Raw genomic sequence first — 21,151 nt, 5'->3', positions numbered from 1 at the left:
TAATGCGTAGACTTGGCAGTAGCTCTCTTTGATTGTGAAGAATTCTGTTTGTCTCCCTCCTCAGAGGCAGTGCAGGGCTTAAGTCCAGGCAGGACTCCAGGTAGGGCTAAATGTAGACTGACTAGGAGCCAAACCTCACACTGAGTGGTAAAAATAGACATGCATTTGTTTATTTGTTGAAAATGGAAAAAACAATGTAGGCAATAGAGCTGGACAATAAATTGGTATTGTGATGTGAGACTAGGCATCGTCTGGGTATTTAATGATTATCGTAACATTGTGATAAAATGTAGAAATGTATTTTCCTATTCTTGCAGGCTGCATTACAGTAAAGTGACAACATTTTCAGAATGTTATAGCTGATGACCCAAACAATGAATATCTCTACCTGTTTTGTCATCATACCCACATTACTGATTGTTTCTCAAAACCTTTCTTGATTTTAAATTTTTACAGTAAGCATGTTAAGTGGAGTGATGAATACTGATGGATTCCAGAATGAGAATAGGACAGCCGATACAGCACATTGACCAAAATGTTGCACAATTGTAAGGCCTAATTCATACATTCTGATGCACCTGTCACTCGCCGAAAAATGTATTTTTAGATTACATAAAGCGTCACATTTGATGTTGAAAATGAATTGAATGATATAAGATGTCAATGTCACTGCAACTGTTTCAAATTCCTTTGCATCTATCATGCCTGTCCATGTCAAATTCATATACAACATAGCTACCTTTTAACTGAACAAATAAACATTATATACAGTAATCCTGCCTTTTTTTGCTACGTTTTAATGTGGTTTTAAGTTTTTGCTTTTCTTTCTTTTCTTTTTTTCTATTGTTAGTCATTTGTACTTTTTCCGTAAAGCACTTGTGCTTTATTCTTGCTCTGTAAAGCACTTTGAGCTGAATTTCATGTCATGAAAGGTGCTATACAAAAAAAAGTGTATTATTATTATTGATTATATGAGGTCTACTGTGCATTCAGAGGTAAGCTGGTCTGACGGCCAGTCCATATAGGGTTTGTCTGAGCTGCGCTGGGTAAGAATGTTGAGAACTGTCTTCCTGTAGCGGGAAGCATTCTGAGGGGATTTAGCCCCGGAATCTCAAACTCGCCCTGAGCAGCTCATGTTTACACCGTAAATCAGAACACAAGCACCTCTGTCCTTCCACGTTACATCACCTAGTCTAGATCAGTGACTCTGGACCTTTTTCATTTTAAAGACACCCGTTTATTTGCATTAGGCCCAGACCCTCATTTTATAGGATTTCTTATCTCTAGGAACCCAATCTACAATGTCAAATCCTCAGCGTTGGTTTAACTCAGAGTGAACAAATGGACCAGTAAGGGTCCATTTGTTCACTCTTGAGTTGCAGACCTGCAAGGTCTCTTAACTCCATAAGGTCCACCCTGAGAACCATTGAACTAGATCAGTTGTTTTTTTGAGCAACACATTTATGCTGCGTTCACACTGGCAGATACAAAAGATACACAGCGTATATGTAGCTTTGTATCTTTGTAGCTGAAGTTGAAACCAGCTCAACTTTTGTGTTGCTTGTAGCTGTTGTATATATACAATGGCTTCCAATGAAAATGAATGTTGGACTGCATCTTTGTATCTGCCAGTGTGAATGCAGCATTGTGAATATGATTGCCATTTAATAGTGACCATTTTCATTTAATTCACTCATAGGCCAATGTTATTTAAACACAATGTATATTGGTTTTATTTGCAAAAATATAATGTAATGCATAACTTATTCACAAATGGCTATAACATACTTTGTGAAAATATACTGTATTTCAAATAAAGAACACAACTCTGGAACTGGTGATATAACAGAAAGTAAAGACATTTACAAGCCACTGCACAAGTGCACAAGCCCATTTCGGCAAGCGACACAGACATACTGTAGAGTACATAAATTAGGTGTCAGTTCACAACAGCCTGATAATTTTCCCTGATAAGCAGTTAAAGACATTAAGCATCTCCACTTCATACAGTCGCATGAACGTTCATTTAAGTTGATATTACTCGATTCAGTTTATGAGAAGAAACAAATCCAGATCAAAGCAGAGCATGAGGCACACAAAACAGTGTCACTTTCTTAAAATAATGGCCTACGTCATTTTGTCTTGTGACTTAGGCCAAACAAATTGCTTAAGTCTGGAGTAAGTCAGTTACTCCAAAAATATTTTGGTCTAAGTTAGGTTTACAATTGCCTAAGTCAAAACACAAATTGGCTCAAGTCATTTAATCCTTGTATGTTACATAACTGACAGACTGTTATTTGTAAAGCAAGTCATATTATCATAAACATTTGGGCTGAAATGATTAAGAACTATCATAGTTCGTTTTGAATTAGTTTCTGTTTTCTGAAAACTTTTTTTAAATGACAACGGCCATTATTTTAAGGTGACGCAATGACACTTGCATAAATTATTGGACAAAACAAAGCAGTTACAGACTCCACTGCCAAAACAATTCAATAATACTGTAGGACAATAATATGTACTATTATTCAGGTCATTGGCAAAATACGACAAATTGGTCCGACCGACATACTCTACACAGGAACCACTGCACTAAGTCCATTGGAAACATGCGTCTCCAGAACTGGGCTGTATAATAAGGACGTGTCATGTAGCAGAGACACCAGTTCAACAGGCCCAGGTGGAGCCGTCTTCTTGCTTTGTTCTGACGCACATTTAGATGCGTGTGCTGCTGGGTCTGGGTGGCGGGTTTTTTGTGACTTGTTGCCACCAACCACTTTCTTTTTGGGTTTGTAGCCACTGAGCCTGGACGCAAGAGACCTTTTGGGACGGGGCTTTTTTTTCAGCTTCTTCCGCTCAGGATCGTGGGCGACTCTGTGGCGCTGCAGACTTTGTTTCATGGCGAACGTTTTCCCACAGCCTTCGTAGGAGCAGGCGAAGACGCGCATCTCTTCGTGGAAGGAGCTGATGTGGCTTTGCAGGTTGAAGGACGTGGTGAAGGACCTGTCGCAGCCGTCCCTGGGACACTTCAGCACCTGTCGCACCTCGGAGTGGACCCGCTGGTGCTGCTGGAGGAACCAGGAGTCACGGAACACCTTGTCACACTGGTCACACTGCAGGAAGAGCCTGTGCAAGTCCTTCCTGTGTTTCTGATAGAGAGATAGAGAGATAGATAGATAGATAGATGCTTACATTATCCCGTGGGGGAAATTCAGTCGCCCAGAGGCGGCACAACAGTTAAGGTTACAGGTGAAAAAAGTAAGTACAGTTCTGTAAAGCGATAAAAGGCAAAAAGAAAAACAAGAAGCATCAGCAATACAGAGCAACGTATACGTAAGTAAAAACAAATTAAGTGTCCATTACAGTCAGTGCTTTATAAGTGTCTCACCGTATCTCGTCAAAAAACAAATAATAATAATCATCATTGCAATACCTGGTATTCGCTCCAAGTCTTCCCCTGGAAGGAGCACCCTTGTTCCGCGCAAGGGTAGCCCCGGTGCACCTTCTCGTGTCGCTTCAGCTTGCTGGGGAAGGTGAAACGCATCTGGCAGCCTTCGAAGGTGCACTGATAAGGAGGCTCTTGGGTGTGCTGCTCGCACTTGTGGGACTTGAGCTGCTTGTTCTTCTTGAACACGAGTCCGCAGCCTGTGAAGTTACACACGTATGTTTTCTGTTGTTCTCTGCTGTCGTTGTTGTTGCTGCTGTGACTGCGACCGATGTGCCTCTGTAGGTTGGAGTTGGTGGTGAAGGCGTCCTCGCATCCATCGTGGGTGCACTGGAAGGGCCTCTGGCCGCTGTGACTGATTGATTGAATTGAATGTATGAATGACTTTATTAGACAGAAATGCAAACAGCACGAGTACAGTCATACACTTAGTCTAAAAGGATAACACAAAAAAATCCTGAGGACTTGTTTCCATTGAGGTCGTATGTATGTATGTATGTATATATATATATATATATATATATATATATATATATTCAATTCATCAGCATAGCATAAAGAATAACACCAAAATACAATATCATCACAAATATAAAACACTACATGTACAGAGTAGGGGGGTGGGTAATCACCATTCTACAGTGGTGTAGAGTAACTAAGTACATTTCCTCAAGTACTGTAAGTAACTTAAGTAAAAACATTAGGTATTTTTTACTTTACTGGAGTATTGCCAATTTTGAATACTTTTACTTCTACTCCACATCTCAGAGGCAAATATTATACTTTTACTCTGCAAAGTAACTAGTAAGTAAAGTTTTCAAATAATTGTAGATATAAATGTATATCATAAAACATACATTAACCACTTTAGCCCTATTTTATACATAGGCTTTGAAAATAGCTTATCTACAAGCTCACAACCATAGACTGTACCACAACGCGTCGCATCGCAAGGCATTGTGGGATTGTATATCTGCTATTTTCAAACATTTTTGTTTTTTTTGTTTTTTGGTACTTTAAGTATAGTTTGATGCCAATACTTTTGTACTTTTACTCTAGTAACATTTTGAACACAGGCCTTTTACTTGTAACAGAGTACTTTCATATTGTGGTATTGCTACTTTTACTTAAGTAAAATATCTGAGTACTTCTACCACCACGGGGGAGAAGTGATAGAGTAGAGATAGAGTTATAAGTACCTGAGCTGGTGTCTGGCCAGGTGGTACTGGGTACAGAAGGACTTGTCGCAGTCCTTCTCCTCACAGCTGAAGGGCTTCACCCCGGTGTGTTTGCACATGTGCGCGTCCAGCTTCCACTGCTTGTTGTAGGCCGCCTCGCACTGTGGGAACGAGCAGATGTAACGTTTGTGTTGTTGTTCTTCTTCTTCTGGTCGGGCGGCCATCTTTCCGCTGCGCCGGTTGCAAATAGCAACACTATTTGCGTTTCGAAACTCCTTTAATCCTCTTCTCTTTAGCTCTGCTTTTGCCACGCTTTTCTCTTTCTCCTGACAGCATCACAACTTCCGTTCAGTCGGCCACTCCTGTGTCATGTGACCCATATGTGACCAATGATGATGGCCATTCTTCTTTGGGGTTTAACCATAGAGTTATGAGTTTAACGGCAGCTTGCGTCCTTGGTGTTGCATTACTGCCATCTTCTGGCTGCCCAGTTTGTTCGAATCGATTGGTTCTCAACCTGTGGGCCCCCACATGTTTTTTTTAGGGGGGTCCCCAGGGGCCCAGATGACAGTGAAGTGACAATTTATGTAACCTGTTTAATATCTTAAAAAAAGTAAAAAGTAATCAACAAACTATACTAAAAAACCTGGTCAAACATTGGCCAAATATATAAGAAATATAAGATAAATAGATAATATAAGAGGCCAAAAAAAAGTTGATGAATATTGTGAAAACCCGATCTACAAGCTCAATTTTCACAATTTTTATCTGTGGAACGGAGCAAAACTCAATGCCTCAACTCCTACATTACAAGTGCTTGTCAGGGTGGGGGGTCCCCAGTTCAAATATGATTATTTTGGGGGGTCACGGCCTGAAAAGGTTGAGAACCACTGAGCATGCGACCAATGATGACCATTCTTCTTACATCCTTTGTGTTGCATTACTGCCATCTTCTGGACACTGACTGGTGCTGCTAGTGCCCAGTTTGTCCTTATCGATTAGATCAGTGGTTCTCAACCAGTGGTCCTGGGACCACCAGTGGTCCTTGAGGGAGTTCCAGGGGGTCCCCAGATAAATGATGGATAGGAACCAAATTGGTTCCATTTGTACACTCTCAGAGTTAAATTAACATTGATTTTATAATATAAATTGGGGTCCCAGAGATGCCATTAAATGGGGGTCTGTAGCCTAATGCATGTTAAACTGGGGGTCCTTGATATTAAAATGGTTGAAAATCACTGCTTGAGCCGTCTCTTATTGCATGTCCCTGGCTTATCTTTTCAAATGGGGGTCCCTGGGCTAATGTGTGTCAATTTGGGGGTCCTTGACGCAAAAAAAGGTTGAAAACCACTGGATTAGACTACAGACAGACTCAAGTACTCCCACCACAGTATGCCATTTAAACTGGCTCATGTCTATTCCCTCCATATATTGTATTCTATTCCTGTGACTAGTATTTACATCAATCAACTCCACAGAGTTTGCAGATCCGGTTTAGGGCCCGCCAGCATTCCGTTTCCGGTTTATGTCGCAATATTATTGTTCCGACCGAGATGTAATGTTATTAATCTCGGAAAAGTTTATCCAAGTATTTCATGGAATACTTAGTTTGGTAAATCACATCATATTTTATTCTAACTTGTGGTGGCTGGCGAGGTGATACACGACTACAGGCTACCTTGTTCTGCATTTATGTAGTGAATGGGGGGAACAATAACACTGATGTACACACCGAACACCGTGCTAGCTGAACACAGCTAGTAGAAGCTGAAGAAGAAGAAGGAGACGCAGCGTTGTTGTTTTACCTGCAAGACGAAGAGGATCATTTGTGAGTATTTTTTTGTGTTTGCTATTGAGCCCGTAGGGATTAGATGGATCACAGCTACTTTTGGGATCACATACATGTTTCTGATGTGACATTTACAACGTGTTTGTTTGTGTTTGTTTGACGGAGTTGTAACGTTATGGCGTCACACAGTAGCTGTTGCTTGCTGCACACAGGAGGACCCATGTTAGCCTTAGAATGGCTGTGAGATTACATACCTTTTAAATGTATTCCAAATACACACATGAAATGTATGTTATATATATCACAGCCATTCTAGAGCTAGACACAGCAGCAAGCAACTCTATTGGGTCCTGTTTTTATTATCTGGAATCTAGAGTTGGAAATTACAACCCTTTGACAGCCCAGTGAGTTTAACGTTGTTTAATACAGTGGTTCTCAAACTTTTTCATGTCAAGGACCCCCAAATTCACAGTTATTAGCCCGCGGACGACCCCCATTTGAAAAGATAAGCCAGGGACCCCCATAAGAGCAGATTTGTACGGCTTTAGCAGTGATTCTCAGCCATTTTAATTTCAAGGACCCTCAGTTTGACATGCATTAGGGCTACGGACCCCCATTTAATGGCATTCATATCTCTGGGACCCCAATTCATATTGTAAAATCAATGTTAATCTAACTCCGAGAGTGTACAAATGGAACCAAATGGACCCGTTATGGTTCCATTTGTACACTCTCAGAGTTACAGACCCATAAGGGTCCATTTGATTCTTGTCCATCATTTAGCTGGGGACCCCTGGAACCCCCTCAAGGACCCCTGGGGGTACCCGGACCCTACTTTGAGAACCAATGGTTTAATACCATCAGATAGGACTTTTCTGTTTAGATGTATGGGCTGTCAAGGGTTGGTATTGCAACTCTATAGATTCCAGATATTAAAACTAGGATCTATAGTTGATTGCGGCTAGGCTAGACCCAAGTATATACACGTCTGTGTCTGGACAAGTCAAGGGTTACTGACATAGAGTTATGGTTACTCACTGGCCTGCATATGGTGGTCGGTCTCAAGTCAACTTAACACTGCAAAGTAACTTCATGCCAGAAGCAGCAGTCATCCCTGTAAAAGGCGTACTAGTATTTAGCTGAAGTGACCAGTGCTTGTAGCAGATTTTAGCAGCTACCAGAGAAGGCGACCCAGGAGGAGAGATGTTGTAAATTAAAACAGTATTATGCTATGTCGTTTTACATAGTAGCCTTGGATCAAGACTATCATAGATGTATTTTATTGAGTCAGATTCGTAACACAGCTATGATAGTCTTGATCCAAGGCTATTCACGTAGCAACATATCCATCACAACCTACTGTCTACAACAACAACAATCAAAATGTGATTTTGTTTTATCAGGTTGAAAGAATCCACCACTAGTGTGGACAAACAGACGTCAGTATGGTGAGCAAAATATGTATCTTTCTGGATATTTTGTATGCTATGTAGATGATTGAATTTACCACAATGGAATCATGAAGTCCCCAGGACCTTTTTGTTATCCTTTTAGCTTTAATGTCTTACTACCATGTGCTGTTTACATTTCTGACTAATGAAGTATTTATTCAATCAATCAATCAATGTCATGGCCAAATTAGCCGCATAGATGTCACTTTAGGCTTACGCCTATTAAAATGTAGTTATGTTTGCCAATCAACCATGCAATGTATAAGTATAGATTAAAATGTAATCTGTAAATGTTTACAATTAATGGTTTCTCTTCTATTTCCTTTTTTTTTTAACAGGGTGAAAGAAAAGGACAAAACCACTACTACCCTCCGGATTTTGATCCGGTTAAGGTGAGGTCATCATATAGTCCAGAACAGCTGATGCTGATCACTTGATAGAGACAGCATCTTAACATTTAAATGATTTTAAAGACCTTAACTGATCTTTATCTTTTGATATTGCTGTCGTCTCTCTAGCATGGCTCTCTCAATGGATACCATGGGACCCATGCTCTTCGAGAGAGGGCTAGGAAGCTGTCACAAGGCATTCTTATCATCAGGTCAGTAAAACACTCATGCACCAGTTAGGCCTGTCACAATTATTTCATAATACAAGGCACTGTAAGCTTGTAGATCAGCTATTTCTGCTGTTTATTTTTTTTGTGGAAATTATTACAGTATTTTCTTTGTATATTTCAGTTATTTGGCATATCTGCACCTGTGCAATGTTTTATTACGAAGCCTAAGAGGCCTAGCACCAGTATGGTCACTGTGTTGATTCAGCAGTGGTGGTGGTGGCGAGCCACCGCAGCAGTATCACGATTTGCACCACAGCTAAAGGGAACTGGAAATCTATATCATTGTACTGTCTACAACTGAACCCACGTTGGCAATAAAACAAGTATATGTGTAAACAAATTAAATGAAACCTAAAAATGACTTCTACATGAAATGACACAAAAACAAATGCATTTAGAAAGTGTTAATTCTACTGATACGTTGACTATCTGTTTGCATTTAGGTTTGAGATGCCCTACAACATCTGGTGTGACGGCTGTAAGAATCACATTGGCATGGGTATGTTATAAAGAAAAAAAGTGTGACATATTCATCCATACCAGGATGAATAGGATGAAAATAGCTGATCTACATCGACACATTGTGAGCTTGTACAGCGGCTAGTTGAACTATTTCTAAATGTTTTTCAAAATAGTAAGAAATGCCCAAAAAAGTTAAGGGGTCCGATAGTATGTTATTGGTGCACTTCACAGTCCCAGTCAACAGTACCTCTGCAGAACCCTGGAGGAGAGCCCTTTATTAAGGTGACAGCCGTGGCAGGGGCCTTATGCTTTCGGATTGTCTGTCTGTCCTATTTTTGTGAACGCAATAATCTCAGAAATGCCTTGAGGGAATTTCTTGACATTTTGTACAAACATCCACTTGGAAACAAGGATAAAATTAATAATTATATTTTGGTGGTCAAGGTCATGGGGCCTCACAAATTACTTTTACATGTTGCCTAAAAAATACACCTTTTTTCATAAATCCCTTCAACGTCTATGGATTCAAACCACAACTTGTTGGCAGAGACAACCGTGATCATCAGCTTTTACAGTTTTGGTTATTGGAATCGTGTTTTCCAGCCTCACTCACACATTTTGAAATATAATATGTGCTGTAGTGAAATTAGTGTTTTGTGCCAGTTACATTTTTTTAAGACTGGTTTCAACTTTGCTAACCTGGATTGGGTGAGTGTTGGCCTGCAACCATGAGATTTTAAACCACAATGGCTGTTGTTAGGTGGCTATTATAATCACAAGAACCCACCCCGCCATGTCTCTTTATTGTGGCACCTCATCATGACTCTTGACTCATACTGTAACTCTTGTTTTTTTTGTTTTTACAGGGGTGCGATACAACGCTGAGAAGACGAAAGTGGGGAAATACTACTCCACGCCAATTTTCAGGTAATCAACTGAATGGGTTGTAGATTTCCAATCCATCAAATAGTTATTCCGTCCAAGTTATTCTAGACCTCATAAGGAGAGAGAACACTGTGAACAGGCATCTCTTTTCCCACTGCTGCTCAGGTGTTCTCATCGATCAAAATAGTGTTCTGTGTTTGTTAGTGTGCAAGTGGACCTCATGTTTGGCAAACCTGCTGCAGCTAGATCACTGCCTTCTCTTTGCCGTTCACCAGATTCAAGATGAAGTGCCACCTGTGTGTCAACTACATCGAGATGCAGACGGACCCGGCCACCTGCGACTACGTCATAGTGAAGGGAGCGAACAGGAAGGAGGAGCGCTGGGACATGGCTGACAATGAACAGATCCTCACCACAGGTGCATGCAGTCTGCCTTTATTCATGTCTCGGTCTCGCTCTTCTCTCACCCTGTTGCTGTCTGTGTTAAAGGGCTTACATGTACATCCCCAGCTTAGAGTTGTTCTTTTGAGATTATACATTTATAACCGAAGTTGTGAAGAACCAGGTGAAGCTAAAGGTGGAAAAGCAGGGGTTTTATTCCAAAGTATTTACACAATTAGGATGTGTTACAAAACCAAACAAAGTGACAAACATAACCCTGTATAAACTTACCACAAAACAGCTTTAGAGCCTAAAATGTTTAATTAAACAGAGCTCAGAGCAACATAGTGAGTGCTCCTCTGATCCTAACTAGAATTATATATTCTATGCTGGCCAGTGGTCCATAGTAGTGTAGAATCTACACCACCCTTCATCTACAGTGTAGATTCTACACTGTAGATGAAGTCTACAGTGGGGGTCATTCTCTCATTTAATTCTTGTGTTTATCCTTCATTTAATCAATCCCTCATCTCCTTCCCTCTCTCATGTTTCTCTCTCTGCTCTCTCCCTGTGGGCAGAGCGGGCAGAGAAAGAGAAGCTGGAGACAGATGCTATGTACAAGCTGGACCACAGTGGGAAAGACAAGGAGAAGCTGAAGAAGGCTCTGCCTTCGCTGTCAGAGATCCAGGACCACAGGTCCGCCTGGAAAGAGGACTTCCAGCTCAACAGCAGCCTCCGCAAGAAGTTTAGGGTACTGAATAATCATTTATTTCTGTTAAATCAGAAGTATAGAAACTGAGACACTGTCAGTGATGTAAAACATTGTAATAGTTGTAAGCCTAAAAAGTGGTTTCTAAAGAAGGTATTAAAATCTGCAAAAGCATAGCGATCATATTCATTTCAGCACATTGGGTGGGTGGGGTGGGGGAACACATAATGAACCTAAACCAGTGGTTCTCAAACCTTTCCATGTCAAGGACCCCCAAATTGACACTTATTAGCCCGCGGACCCCCATATGAAAAGATATTCCAGACCCCCATAAGAGAAGATTTTTATGGCTCTAGCAGTGATTCTCAACCATTTTAATTTCAATGACCCCCAGTTTGACATGCATTAGGCTATGGACCACCATTGAATGGCATTTCTATCTCTGGGACCCCAATTTATATTGTAAAATCAATGTTAATTTAACTACAAATCGGGTCCATTTGGTTCCATTTGTACACTCTCAGAGTTACAGACCCATCCATCTTAACTATCCATCATTTAGCTGGGGACCCCTGGAACTCCTTCAAGGACCCCTGGGGGTCCGCGGACCCCACTTTGAGAACCAATGACCTAAACAACGTAACGGCGACTGTAAACACAATGGGAGGACATGCAAAAATGCAACAGAGCTTAACAAATTTAAGATGAAAGGAATTAGTGTTTAGTGGATGAGAGCATTGTTCAGTAAACTGACAGTTGTTCTCTAACTGACTGGTGTCGCAGACGGAGAAGAAAGTGCAGGCGGAGCAGGAGGAACTGGACACGGCCGTGAGGAAGAGGACAAACCTGTCCATCCCTCTGCTGCCTGAGAAAGACGAAGACAAGAAACTGGCAGCGCTGCTCACCTACCAGGCTCCTGACTGTAAGGAATGGACACACGCACACAATTAAAAGTTTCAACATTTTTCAAAGCAGATCTACAAGCTCATAGCGGGGCACGCGCTATGGGCTTGTACATCTGCTGTTTTTCAATAGCCAAAGTATACAATAATGGTTAAAGTGGTTAAAATCTAAAATGACGTACAGTAGATGCTTTCCCAGTTTTAATGGGTTAAGAGAGCACTGACGAGGTTTTTAGTTGTTTTGAATTGGCCAATCACAAGAGTCATAAACACAACTATGAAGATTTTTGGTTCTCCATTTTGGATTGAGAAGTTTGCTTGTTTGGTTGTCACTATTAAACGTTCATAATGCAGTTGACTTTGTACAGACTTAACTTTTTTTTCTTCCTGTCTGCTCCTCCTCTTCCAGCGTACGAGGACAAGAAGCACATTAAACGGAAGGAGATCTCCTCTCGCTCCTGGTTCAAGTCTCCCTCCGCGTCTCCTTCCGTGGCACAGGGTGGCGCCGCGATCAGTCTGCTCCACAAGCTGGGCCTGCAGGGGAAAGAAGCGGCCGTGGCCAAAGCCCTCGGTCCATCGGCGACCTCCTCTCCCTGTCCCCTCATCCGCAGACGCACTGAAAACCACGCAAATAGACCTGAGATCTGTGCGGCCGTCCTTCGCAGGAAGTCAGACCCCGGAGCCGTCAGGCCCGTGGGTGTGGCCTCTGAGCTGGTAAGGAAAGAGGGAGGACCAAGTACAGGCGCTGTGCAGCTCCACCTGGGACAGGAAGTGACTAACACAAACAACGGTGTTGACAAAGAGACACAAGAGAACACCGCGGCAGAAGAGGACGACGGAGGACTTGACAGAACACAGGATTCTGTGAACTCAAAAGAGCACAACAGTAGTTTGGGACTCACGTCACTGATGGCATACTGCAGTGACTCTGAATCCGACTCGAGTCAATAAAGTAGTTGTCTAAAATAAAATAAATACACACATATAGTCTAATAATGGCGTGGTCTCCCTGTCCAATCTTTAGCTATTAACAACAAATTAGTTCATGTGTAGTTTGTTAATGAAGCGACATAAATTGCAATGCACTGTTCAGTGGCGATGCCCCACTAAACCGGGTGGCATAGTCTCCACATTGACAACATACTTGTGTTGTCATGGTCTACGTCTCCTTTGGTCAAATGGAAAAGTTCTTTCATGCATAGATGATCAACTTTAATACTATTTTTTTTACTCTTGCACGTATGCAACAAAAAGTAATTTTGTTAAGGACACATCTAACTGTAACAGTACGTTTTAACAGCGGGCGACTCGGGCGATGCCGAGCGACATCGTCCAAAAGATAAAGAAAATCCATCTTTCATCGCCCCCCCGCCCACTTCGCCCGATCGCCGGCTCTCATAGACTTTCTTTATCTTTTGGACGATGTCGCCCACGATCGCCCGAGAGTCGCCCGCTGTTAAAACGCACCATAAGGAATGTCTATTTTTACAGCGTGGCACTGTACGGGTGTGTGTGTGTCCAGGGCTAATCTCTCAACCACTGGACAGATCAGCACCACATGTCTTGTGCACGCTACCCAAATGTTTTTCATGTTTTATACTTTTTAAAATATTTATATTTAACTTTTCAAAACTTTCTTTTATACATTTTATACTGGAGGTTAGTGGAGGTCGGATTGGGCCTAAATATAGACACTGCATAACTAGTCCCAGTTTTCCTTTTTCCAGTTAATTTTCCCGTAGCTTCATTTGATTGGCACAGCAGCAGATTTGAACTGGAAACATGTTAACACATTGGGTGCCAAAACCGTATATATACGGTTTTTGCAATACTTACATGGAGTGCCAAAACCGTATAAATACGGTTTTTGAAAAAAAAAAAAAAAATTCAAAAAATTTTTTTTTCATTTTTTTTTTAATTTTTACCTTCTAAGCACCAGGAGATATCATTTTCCGAAGATTTTGACTGCAATCCACTTTCTGATTAACTTATGACTTCAAAAGCCTGTATCTCGGCTCCTAAAAAAATGGTTAAAAACCCTGGCACTCAGTGTACTCTGTTCTAAAAAAAAACTGGCACCCAATGTGTTAAGATTTGTTTTCTAGTTCTAGTAGAAGTGGGTGTGCCAGGAGGCGAATCAATGATCTTCTGATTACCAGAGACCTCTAGTCTCTACCCACTAAGCTACGGCTGCCCTGTATGGAGATGAATTACTTCTTAGTGCTGACGTGACATAATAGGTGACTGACGTCATAGATTGGCCACATGTAGTCCATCTTTGCCAGACCCAGGGGGTCGGCCTACATGAGGCTTTGTCGGTCGGTCGGTCGGTCCCTATTTTCCTCTGCACGCACGTCATGCGAAGCCATCCAGATCTCAACCACTAGGGGTCTGGCAGTACCAGGTCTCCTGGTTCCCTTGTTTATACTGCATGTCAAAGGTCGGATTTGGCTGACATCCTTTGATCAAATATAGAGATGAGTGACATCATCGTAGACTGGTCACGTGAGTCTAAGATCCACATGGAAGCCACGCCGTTATTAGACCCTGTATTGTTTTCTAAACGCTCTGTAACCTTTGACATCCTTGCTGATTTCTTTCCCCCCAAATGGATGGGTCTTACCCCAATCTTTCCAAACCAGGAGATAACATTTCAGTGATTTGATTGTTAGTATAATCACATAAATGAATATGTCATGACGGACGTCTCGATATGAGGCACGTATTACTAATTCACAATCCCCTGAAAAGCTGTCGTAAAACAGGTTCAGGTCATGTGCTTTCTTGTTTTTATGTACAAATGTTGTGAGATCTTTAGTAACCAGTGATGGGATGGCTTGACAGCTCCTTCTCTAACGGTGTTGTTAAAGCTGTGTGACACGTTGACTTGAAGATCAGTTCTTCAAGCTATGCAATGTGTTTTTCCATGTTACAACAAATAACTTTTCTTATAAGACAGTCTTAATGAAGCAGGTGTCATACCAATTCTTTCTGCAGGTGTCTGTACACTGCTGTCTAAAAAAAGATGACTTGGAACATGTATGGCTAAATATTGTTGAGGTTTTGCTAGGTCATTTAAAATGGTTGATATGGTGAGTTTGACTTTTTAAGTCCATGGAGTTATTGAACTGACAACATTTTGACCGCCTTTGAGGCAAACGTTGCTAAAATATAGATTTATTTCCTACTGAATCTTCTGAATGTTTTTCAGCTGTGACTAGAACAGTGGAACTCATATTGGAAGAAGAAATAATCAGGCAAAAGGAAATAAACTTTGACTCATGTCTCACTAATACTACTATGTCTGTATGAGTGTCTTTGGAGTTGACTCGGGGACAGGAGCACTTCCACAGGGCAGCCACTTGGTGTCATCATTGAGCTATGGATCTCATAAAGTGTCATAAAGGAGTAGTTTACCCAAATAATGTATTATTTTCTATCAATTACACACCCCATGAAGCTTTGGCTTGAATTCATGGAGAATGTTTTTGTTTTTGTATCATTCCTAAGCCAATAATTTGATGACCAAAGAGTCTCTGTTATAGGAGACTTGCGGAGTCTTCTACTGAGTCTCCTATTGAGTGATGACCCAGTCATAAAATTATTGCCTTAAGAATGTGACACAAACTAAAACATCTCCATGGATTCAAGGCTTCATGGGGTGTGTAATTGGTAGAAAACAAGTAATTTTCTGGCTGAACTACTCCTTTAACAACTACACAATCCTACTGTCCTAATTTGACCTGCTTCAAGCTGCTTGGTCCAGCTTCTGCTGTTAAATGTGTGTGTGTGTGTGTGTGTGTGTGTGGGGGGGGGGGTTGTATATTAGCAGACTGTTTGACAGATAGATGGCCATAGTTCACAAGAGTCAGCCAGCATGACTTGGTGGAGGCTTCAACTCTTTCTGCTCCTCATACTCTCCTGTATGTCCCATGTGTCCCATGCCCAGTTCCCATGGAGTTCAAGGTAGGAGTAAAACATTCTGAAATCTAAACTCTTGTCAAACAGTGTTCATTTCGTCGACTAAAACTATGACGAAAATCTTTTGGTGACTATACCTTTTTCCACTGACGAAAGCTAATCAAAAACTAAGCTGTGATGACTAAAACTAAGAATACATCTATTGACAATTTCGTCAACAAAGAGATCCAGTAGAACTAAAAGACACTTTTATGTTTGGTTGTGCTCAGGTGCTCTGAAAATTGCCGATCAACACGTTGTGAGCTTGTAGATCGGCTATTTTCAGCATGCAACCAAGTGTAAAATCGGCCATTACGATGCCATCAAGGCCCGCCAAAATACATTTTTGTCCACAAAATCAACTGTACTGTAGATATAGTCGACTAAAATCTAATGATATTTAGTCGAATAAAACAAACATTTCAGATGACTAAGATATGACTATGAATATATATGAATATTCAAAAGACCATGACTAACTAAATCAAAATGTGCTGTCAAGATTAACACTGTTGTCAAGCAGTTTGGTTCTACTATGTTTTGTGATATGATGTCCAAAATATCCCTTCCAGATTCGAGCCCATTGACCATTACTTCAAGTTGCATGAGTAAGTAGACAAAACAAATACCTTTTGGTTTTGAAGTGGGAGTTATTAGTAATAACTTATTACTGACCTACAAATACTGAATATTAATGCTCTCCTGACGTGATCTTTGTTTTTATTATTATCAAGGGGTCAGCCACCAGTCATCTCAAACACACCAAGGTACAGTGCTGCCTCTTGTTTGTCGTTGGACATTACATAGTGTTTGCACATAGGCCTACAATGCATTGCTCATATTCTGCATCTTAAAACAGACATTTATTTAACCACTTGAACCCTATTCGTCCTATTTTGGGGCTAACATTCAGTTAAAATAGCAGATCTACAAGCTTGTGACACGTGTGCTTGTAGATCTCCTATTTTCGGCCAAGATATTTAGCATAGAGTAAAAGTGGGCCTGAGTATAGAGTCCTTGGGAATCTGGTCAATCAAGTATAGGGTTTTAGTGGTTAATCTGTCAATACCTATTTTACATGTTGCCTGTTTTAGTCTTGATGTTAATTTGTTTTGTAGGCCTAATTAATTGGTATTATTTGAAGGAAGGTAAGTGATTTTTTTGTTAAAATAAGTGTTAGCTCTATATTCTGATTGTACTCATTGCTATAGAGTGTTTGTTCAGTAACAGGAGTCTCCATGTCTCTCCAGCTCTTTATTAAACAGAAAATGCATTTTCATGGCCGGATACCAACAAGTGAAATTGGAAGTGATGACAAAGAAATTAGCTGACAAAACTGGAACTGAAACACTATAAAATTGAAGCTGATAAATGGGTACTCTCTCCTGATTGGCTGGAATTCTGTCACCCACTTGACAATGTACCTTTTGTTTATTAAAGAGCTGGAGATCCCTTTGACTGAACAAACACTATATCCAGAATATAGTGCTTTAACCTTTTGCTAAAACTTTTGTTTTAACCACAAAATATCACTTACCCTACCTTTAATATCTAACAGACTTGTTTTTATTTATTACTATTTCTCATGTACTGCACGATCTGTCCACCCCTCTACTCCATGTCACACTTCCTGATGTCCCTGTCCCCCCGTGTCCCTTAATTCCTCCGTCCTGGGCCTATAGCTTCAACCTGGTGGCTCCTGATGTGCTGAGGGCAGACAGTGAGGAGAACATCTACTTGGAGGCCAGCGGCCTGAGCGGCGATCTCACAGTCACAGTCACCATCCAAATCCTGGACTTCAGTACGGGAAGCCTACTCGTCCTGGAATCAGCGACCCTCAGTCAGGCTAATGACTACCACATACTCAAGACCATCCAGGTGATTAATGCGTCGCATCGCGATGCATTGTGAGCTTGTAGATCTGCTATTTTCAAAAGGTTTTCATACATTTGAAAACTTGAAATGGGACATTCTGCATAATGAGTACTTTCTACTTTTGGTACTTTAAGTACATTTTGATGCCAATACTCTTGTACTTTTACTCAAGCTTGTAACAGAATACTTGCAGTATTGATACTTTTGCTTAAGTGAAAAGATTTGAGTATTTTTCCCACCACTGCCCCTTATACTTTCAATACTTCCAGCTTCCATCGGAACAGCTGGGTCGGGACGGCGACAAGAACAAGTATGTGCGCCTGAAGGTGGAGTTTGGCTTCTACCACGTGGAGGAGCGGGTTGTGATGGTGTCCTTTCACTCTGGCTACATCTTCATCCAAACAGACAAGCCCGTCTATAAGCCCGGAGATACCTGTGAGTGTTGGAATGACACCAGATGGAAGAAACCAGGCTTTAATTTGCTTTTTGATGTCACCCCGAGTGTCATTCGAAAGTGAACGTCTCTTATCGCCATGCTGGCTTGTCAAAATGTAATTTTTGCCATGGACATACAAATGAGCAGACTACCTGAATGTGTCCCTGTATGAACCATAGAGTTATAGTATGCACACATTGATTACCCCTGGTCTCTCTGTTTGTGTCTCTCTCCAGTGCGATGCAGGGCGTTCGTATCAACACACACCTTCAAGGCCGACAACGGTACCATCACCCTGGAGTTCAAGGTGTCTGATGATAAATTATACATTTTCAAATTGATCACAGATTGCTTTCAGTTCCCTTGTCCCTCGATTGGATAGAATATAACACTAAAGTCAAAGTGTGTGTGTGTGTGTGTGTGTGTGTGTGTGTGTGTGTGTGTGTGTGTGTGTGTGTGTGTGTGTGTGTGTGTGTGTGTGTGTGTGTGTGTGTGTGTGTGTGTGTGTGTGTGTGTGTGTGTGTGTGTGTGTGTGTGTGTGCGTGCGTGCGTGCGTGCGTGCGTGCGTGCGTGTCAGAATGCGGAAGGTGTGGTGATTAAACAGACCTACAGGAGCAAAGCCGTTGGAGGTGTCCTCGTTGAAACTCTCCTTCTCTCTGAGCTCGTGAAGTAAGATGAATGCTAGCTTGACTCACAACAACACCTTCCAAATCTTTTCTCATTTATTCCAGTTAGGTGCCATTTACTCAGTGGTGTAAGTAACCATGTACATTTACTCCAGTACTGTACTTAAGTACAATTCTGAGGTACTTTTACTTTACCGGAGTAGTTCCAATTGCCTATCCTTTTACTTCTACTCCACTACATCTCAGAGGCAAATATTGTACTTTTACTCCACTACAATTGTTTGAAAACCTTTGTTACTAGTTACTTTGCAGATATAAATGATTACATTATAAAACATATATTAACCACTTTAGCCTTATTGTATACCTAGGCTTTTTGAAAATAACAGATCTACAAGCTTGTGAGCTTGTAGATCTGCTATTTTCAAACATTTTAATACTTTTACTTGTGGTACTTTAAGTACATTTAGATACCAATACTTTTGTAATTTTACTCAAGTAAATTTAGAATTCTAGACATGTACTTGTAACAGAGTACTTATACATTGCAGTATCGATACTTTTACTTAAGTAAAACATTTGAGTACTTTTTCCACCACTGCATTTACTCACGATGGTGACAACACACCGCATTAACAAGTAACATTCAGGCTACCACTCTTACACTTACTTTCTACATGTAATTATTTGCACCATTTCTAACCTGATTGACTTTCTTTGGCAGTGAAGGAACATGGACTGTAATTGCTAAGTTTGACCACTGGCCACAGAACACCTTCACTTCCCAGTTTGAAGTGAAGAAATATGGTAGGCCAACTTGAAATCCCAGCAGACTGAGGCCTCCATTTGTTTTTGAAAGTTGATATTTTGCATATGTATGTGTGTGTATGTGTACCTGAGTTTGTGTGCATTGATTAATATATATTTACCCCATTTCCTTTTGTCATCAGATTGACAGTAATCATTGATGGTTCACCTTAAAGCAGTGGTTTTCAAACGTTTTTGTTAAGGCACACCAATGGGCAGGTCAAAATCTCAATGTACACCTGTATTCATAGGGAAATTAGCAGATCTTCAAGCTCACAATGTGTCCCATTGTGAGGCGTCGTAAGCTAAGCTTGTAAATGTGCTATTTTTGGTATATTTGAACATTTGTGGGGGAAAAAATAAACATTATAATTATTCACTTAAGTTCAATGACATTTTAATGAATTATGCAAGTCTTTCATAGCTTTTCTAATCTTAAATCTTGAATGACTTTGGAGAAAATAAAAAATCTAAATCAAAAGTAAAACCTTTTACGGGAAAACGCTCTGTTTATGTTCAAGGTTCAAGGTTCATGGTTCAATGCTGTTAATAGACAATGAATAGTATTGATCAGGATCATTAATGTCTTTTAAATACTGCATCGTGTGTGTGTGTGTGTGTGTGTGTGTGTGTGTGTGTGTGTGTGTGTGTGTGTGTGTGTGTGTGTGTGTGTGTGTGTGTGTGTGTGTGTGTGTGTGTGTGTGTGTGTGTGTGTGTGTGTGTGTGTGTGTGTGTGTGTGTGCGTGCGTGCGTGCGTTTCTTGTTTTAGTGCTCCCTGCCTTCAACATTACCTTGAGTCCCAAAACGTCCTACTTCAGCCTGGATGACACTGAATTGGAGGTGGAGATCCAAGCCAGGTCTGACACACACACACACACACACACACACACACACACACACACACAGAGGAAACACATGACACTTTCACACTGTATGCGTTTCCGGTTCAAAAAACAAAATTTGCTGCTGAGCCAATCAAACGAAGCAATGGGAAACAGGAAACAGGTATGCCACCTTTCTCGAGCCCCAGGACCACATTTATGCACAGCCAATTGAGCCAGCGTTGAAGTCGGACAGCATTACCAGTGTGACTGAGGTGCTGTTTTGGTGCTGTGCGTTGCAGGTACCTGTATGGAGAGCCAGTGCAGGGAACAGCATACGTGGTGTTTGGAGTGCAGGTGAACAAGGAGATGAGAAGGCTGCCAGCTGTAAAGCGTGTCACTGATGTACGTAAGTCACTGCTGCATCCCACAGTTTACCCAGCCAGCACGCCCACGAGGGTCCCATATGGTTTCAATATGGGCTGAACTATATGGGCCCCAAGTGGGCAATGTCAGTGGGTTTAACTGGGTTTGCCCATGTGGGCTTTAAGTGGGTTCTACCTGCTATAGCAGCTATGATGTACAGTATGTAAGTAACTGCTGCATCCCACAGTTTAGCAGCTATGATGACCCTTGTGACAACACACAACTAGGGGTGCAACAGTTAATAAACCTAATCGATTATTTAAAAACAAAAAACAAAGCATAGATAATAGAAATACAGAAAAATGTTGGAATTTTTGCACAAGATCTTACGACAAAGTATAAAATTAGAAACAAATCTATTACAATTTCTTCACGTTGA

At 41.1% G+C, this 21,151-nt stretch overlaps 3 protein-coding genes across 4 annotated transcripts in view; 2 read left to right on the top strand and 1 right to left on the bottom strand.

Annotated features, from left to right (window-relative positions):
- Positions 1-1,719: 1,719 nt before the first annotated feature.
- On the bottom strand, positions 1,720-4,971 carry LOC311064005 (transcription factor IIIA-like). Its single transcript, XM_084083708.1, has 3 exons — positions 4,645-4,971; positions 3,434-3,800; positions 1,720-3,149 (listed from the first exon to the last, which is right to left on the bottom strand). The coding sequence occupies exons 1-3, from the start codon at positions 4,845-4,847 to the stop codon at positions 2,574-2,576; spliced, it is 1,146 nt and encodes a 381-aa protein (XP_083939834.1). The 5' UTR covers positions 4,848-4,971; the 3' UTR covers positions 1,720-2,573.
- Positions 4,972-6,369: 1,398 nt separating this feature from the next.
- On the top strand, positions 6,370-15,199 carry yju2b (YJU2 splicing factor homolog B). Of its 2 annotated transcripts, XM_084042330.1 has the most exons (12): positions 6,370-6,451; positions 7,816-7,860; positions 8,202-8,255; positions 8,382-8,464; positions 8,926-8,981; positions 9,811-9,871; positions 10,105-10,247; positions 10,789-10,961; positions 11,703-11,841; positions 12,231-13,107; positions 13,295-13,618; positions 13,927-15,199. In XM_084042330.1, exons 2-10 carry the CDS (start codon positions 7,858-7,860, stop codon positions 12,770-12,772), a joined length of 1,254 nt encoding a protein of 417 aa, XP_083898456.1. In that variant the 5' UTR covers positions 6,370-6,451; positions 7,816-7,857; the 3' UTR covers positions 12,773-13,107; positions 13,295-13,618; positions 13,927-15,199. The 2 variants fall into 2 exon arrangements, with proteins under 2 accessions (XP_083898456.1, XP_083898455.1); XM_084042329.1 differs by having other exon boundaries at positions 13,295-15,199.
- Positions 14,299-21,151, top strand: part of LOC311055300 (venom factor-like) — a gene marked incomplete at its 5' end in the record, with an annotated part of 39,694 nt that continues 32,841 nt past the window's right edge. The window contains 8 exons of the mRNA XM_084071430.1: positions 14,299-14,370; positions 15,771-15,787; positions 17,464-17,659; positions 17,926-18,091; positions 18,329-18,401; positions 19,443-19,525; positions 20,295-20,382; positions 20,649-20,751. Of these exons, the coding sequence (XP_083927556.1) occupies positions 14,299-14,370; positions 15,771-15,787; positions 17,464-17,659; positions 17,926-18,091; positions 18,329-18,401; positions 19,443-19,525; positions 20,295-20,382; positions 20,649-20,751 (798 nt within the window). The remainder of the gene's footprint in view (positions 14,371-15,770; positions 15,788-17,463; positions 17,660-17,925; positions 18,092-18,328; positions 18,402-19,442; positions 19,526-20,294; positions 20,383-20,648; positions 20,752-21,151) is intronic.

This window comes from Gymnoscopelus microlampas, assembly GCF_963454915.1.
Source record: "Gymnoscopelus microlampas genome assembly, chromosome: 2".
Taxonomy (NCBI): Eukaryota; Metazoa; Chordata; class Actinopteri; order Myctophiformes; family Myctophidae; genus Gymnoscopelus; species Gymnoscopelus microlampas.
Note: the sequence above shows the minus strand (reverse complement) of the source record. Positions and strands in the feature narration are given on the sequence as shown.

Coding starts and splice junctions, on each gene's coding strand:
- LOC311064005 (XM_084083708.1), bottom strand. CDS start 4,847: ATGGCCGCCCGACCAGAAGAAGAAGAACAACAACACAAACGTTACATC. Junction 3,801..4,644: donor CTGGCCAGACACCAGCTCAG/GTACTTATAACT, acceptor TCAATCAATCAG/TCACAGCGGCCAGAGGCCCT. Junction 3,150..3,433: donor AGACTTGGAGCGAATACCAG/GTATTGCAATGA, acceptor TCTCTCTATCAG/AAACACAGGAAGGACTTGCA.
- yju2b (XM_084042330.1), top strand. Junction 10,248..10,788: donor TGAACAGATCCTCACCACAG/GTGCATGCAGTC, acceptor CCCTGTGGGCAG/AGCGGGCAGAGAAAGAGAAG. Junction 10,962..11,702: donor GCCTCCGCAAGAAGTTTAGG/GTACTGAATAAT, acceptor CTGGTGTCGCAG/ACGGAGAAGAAAGTGCAGGC.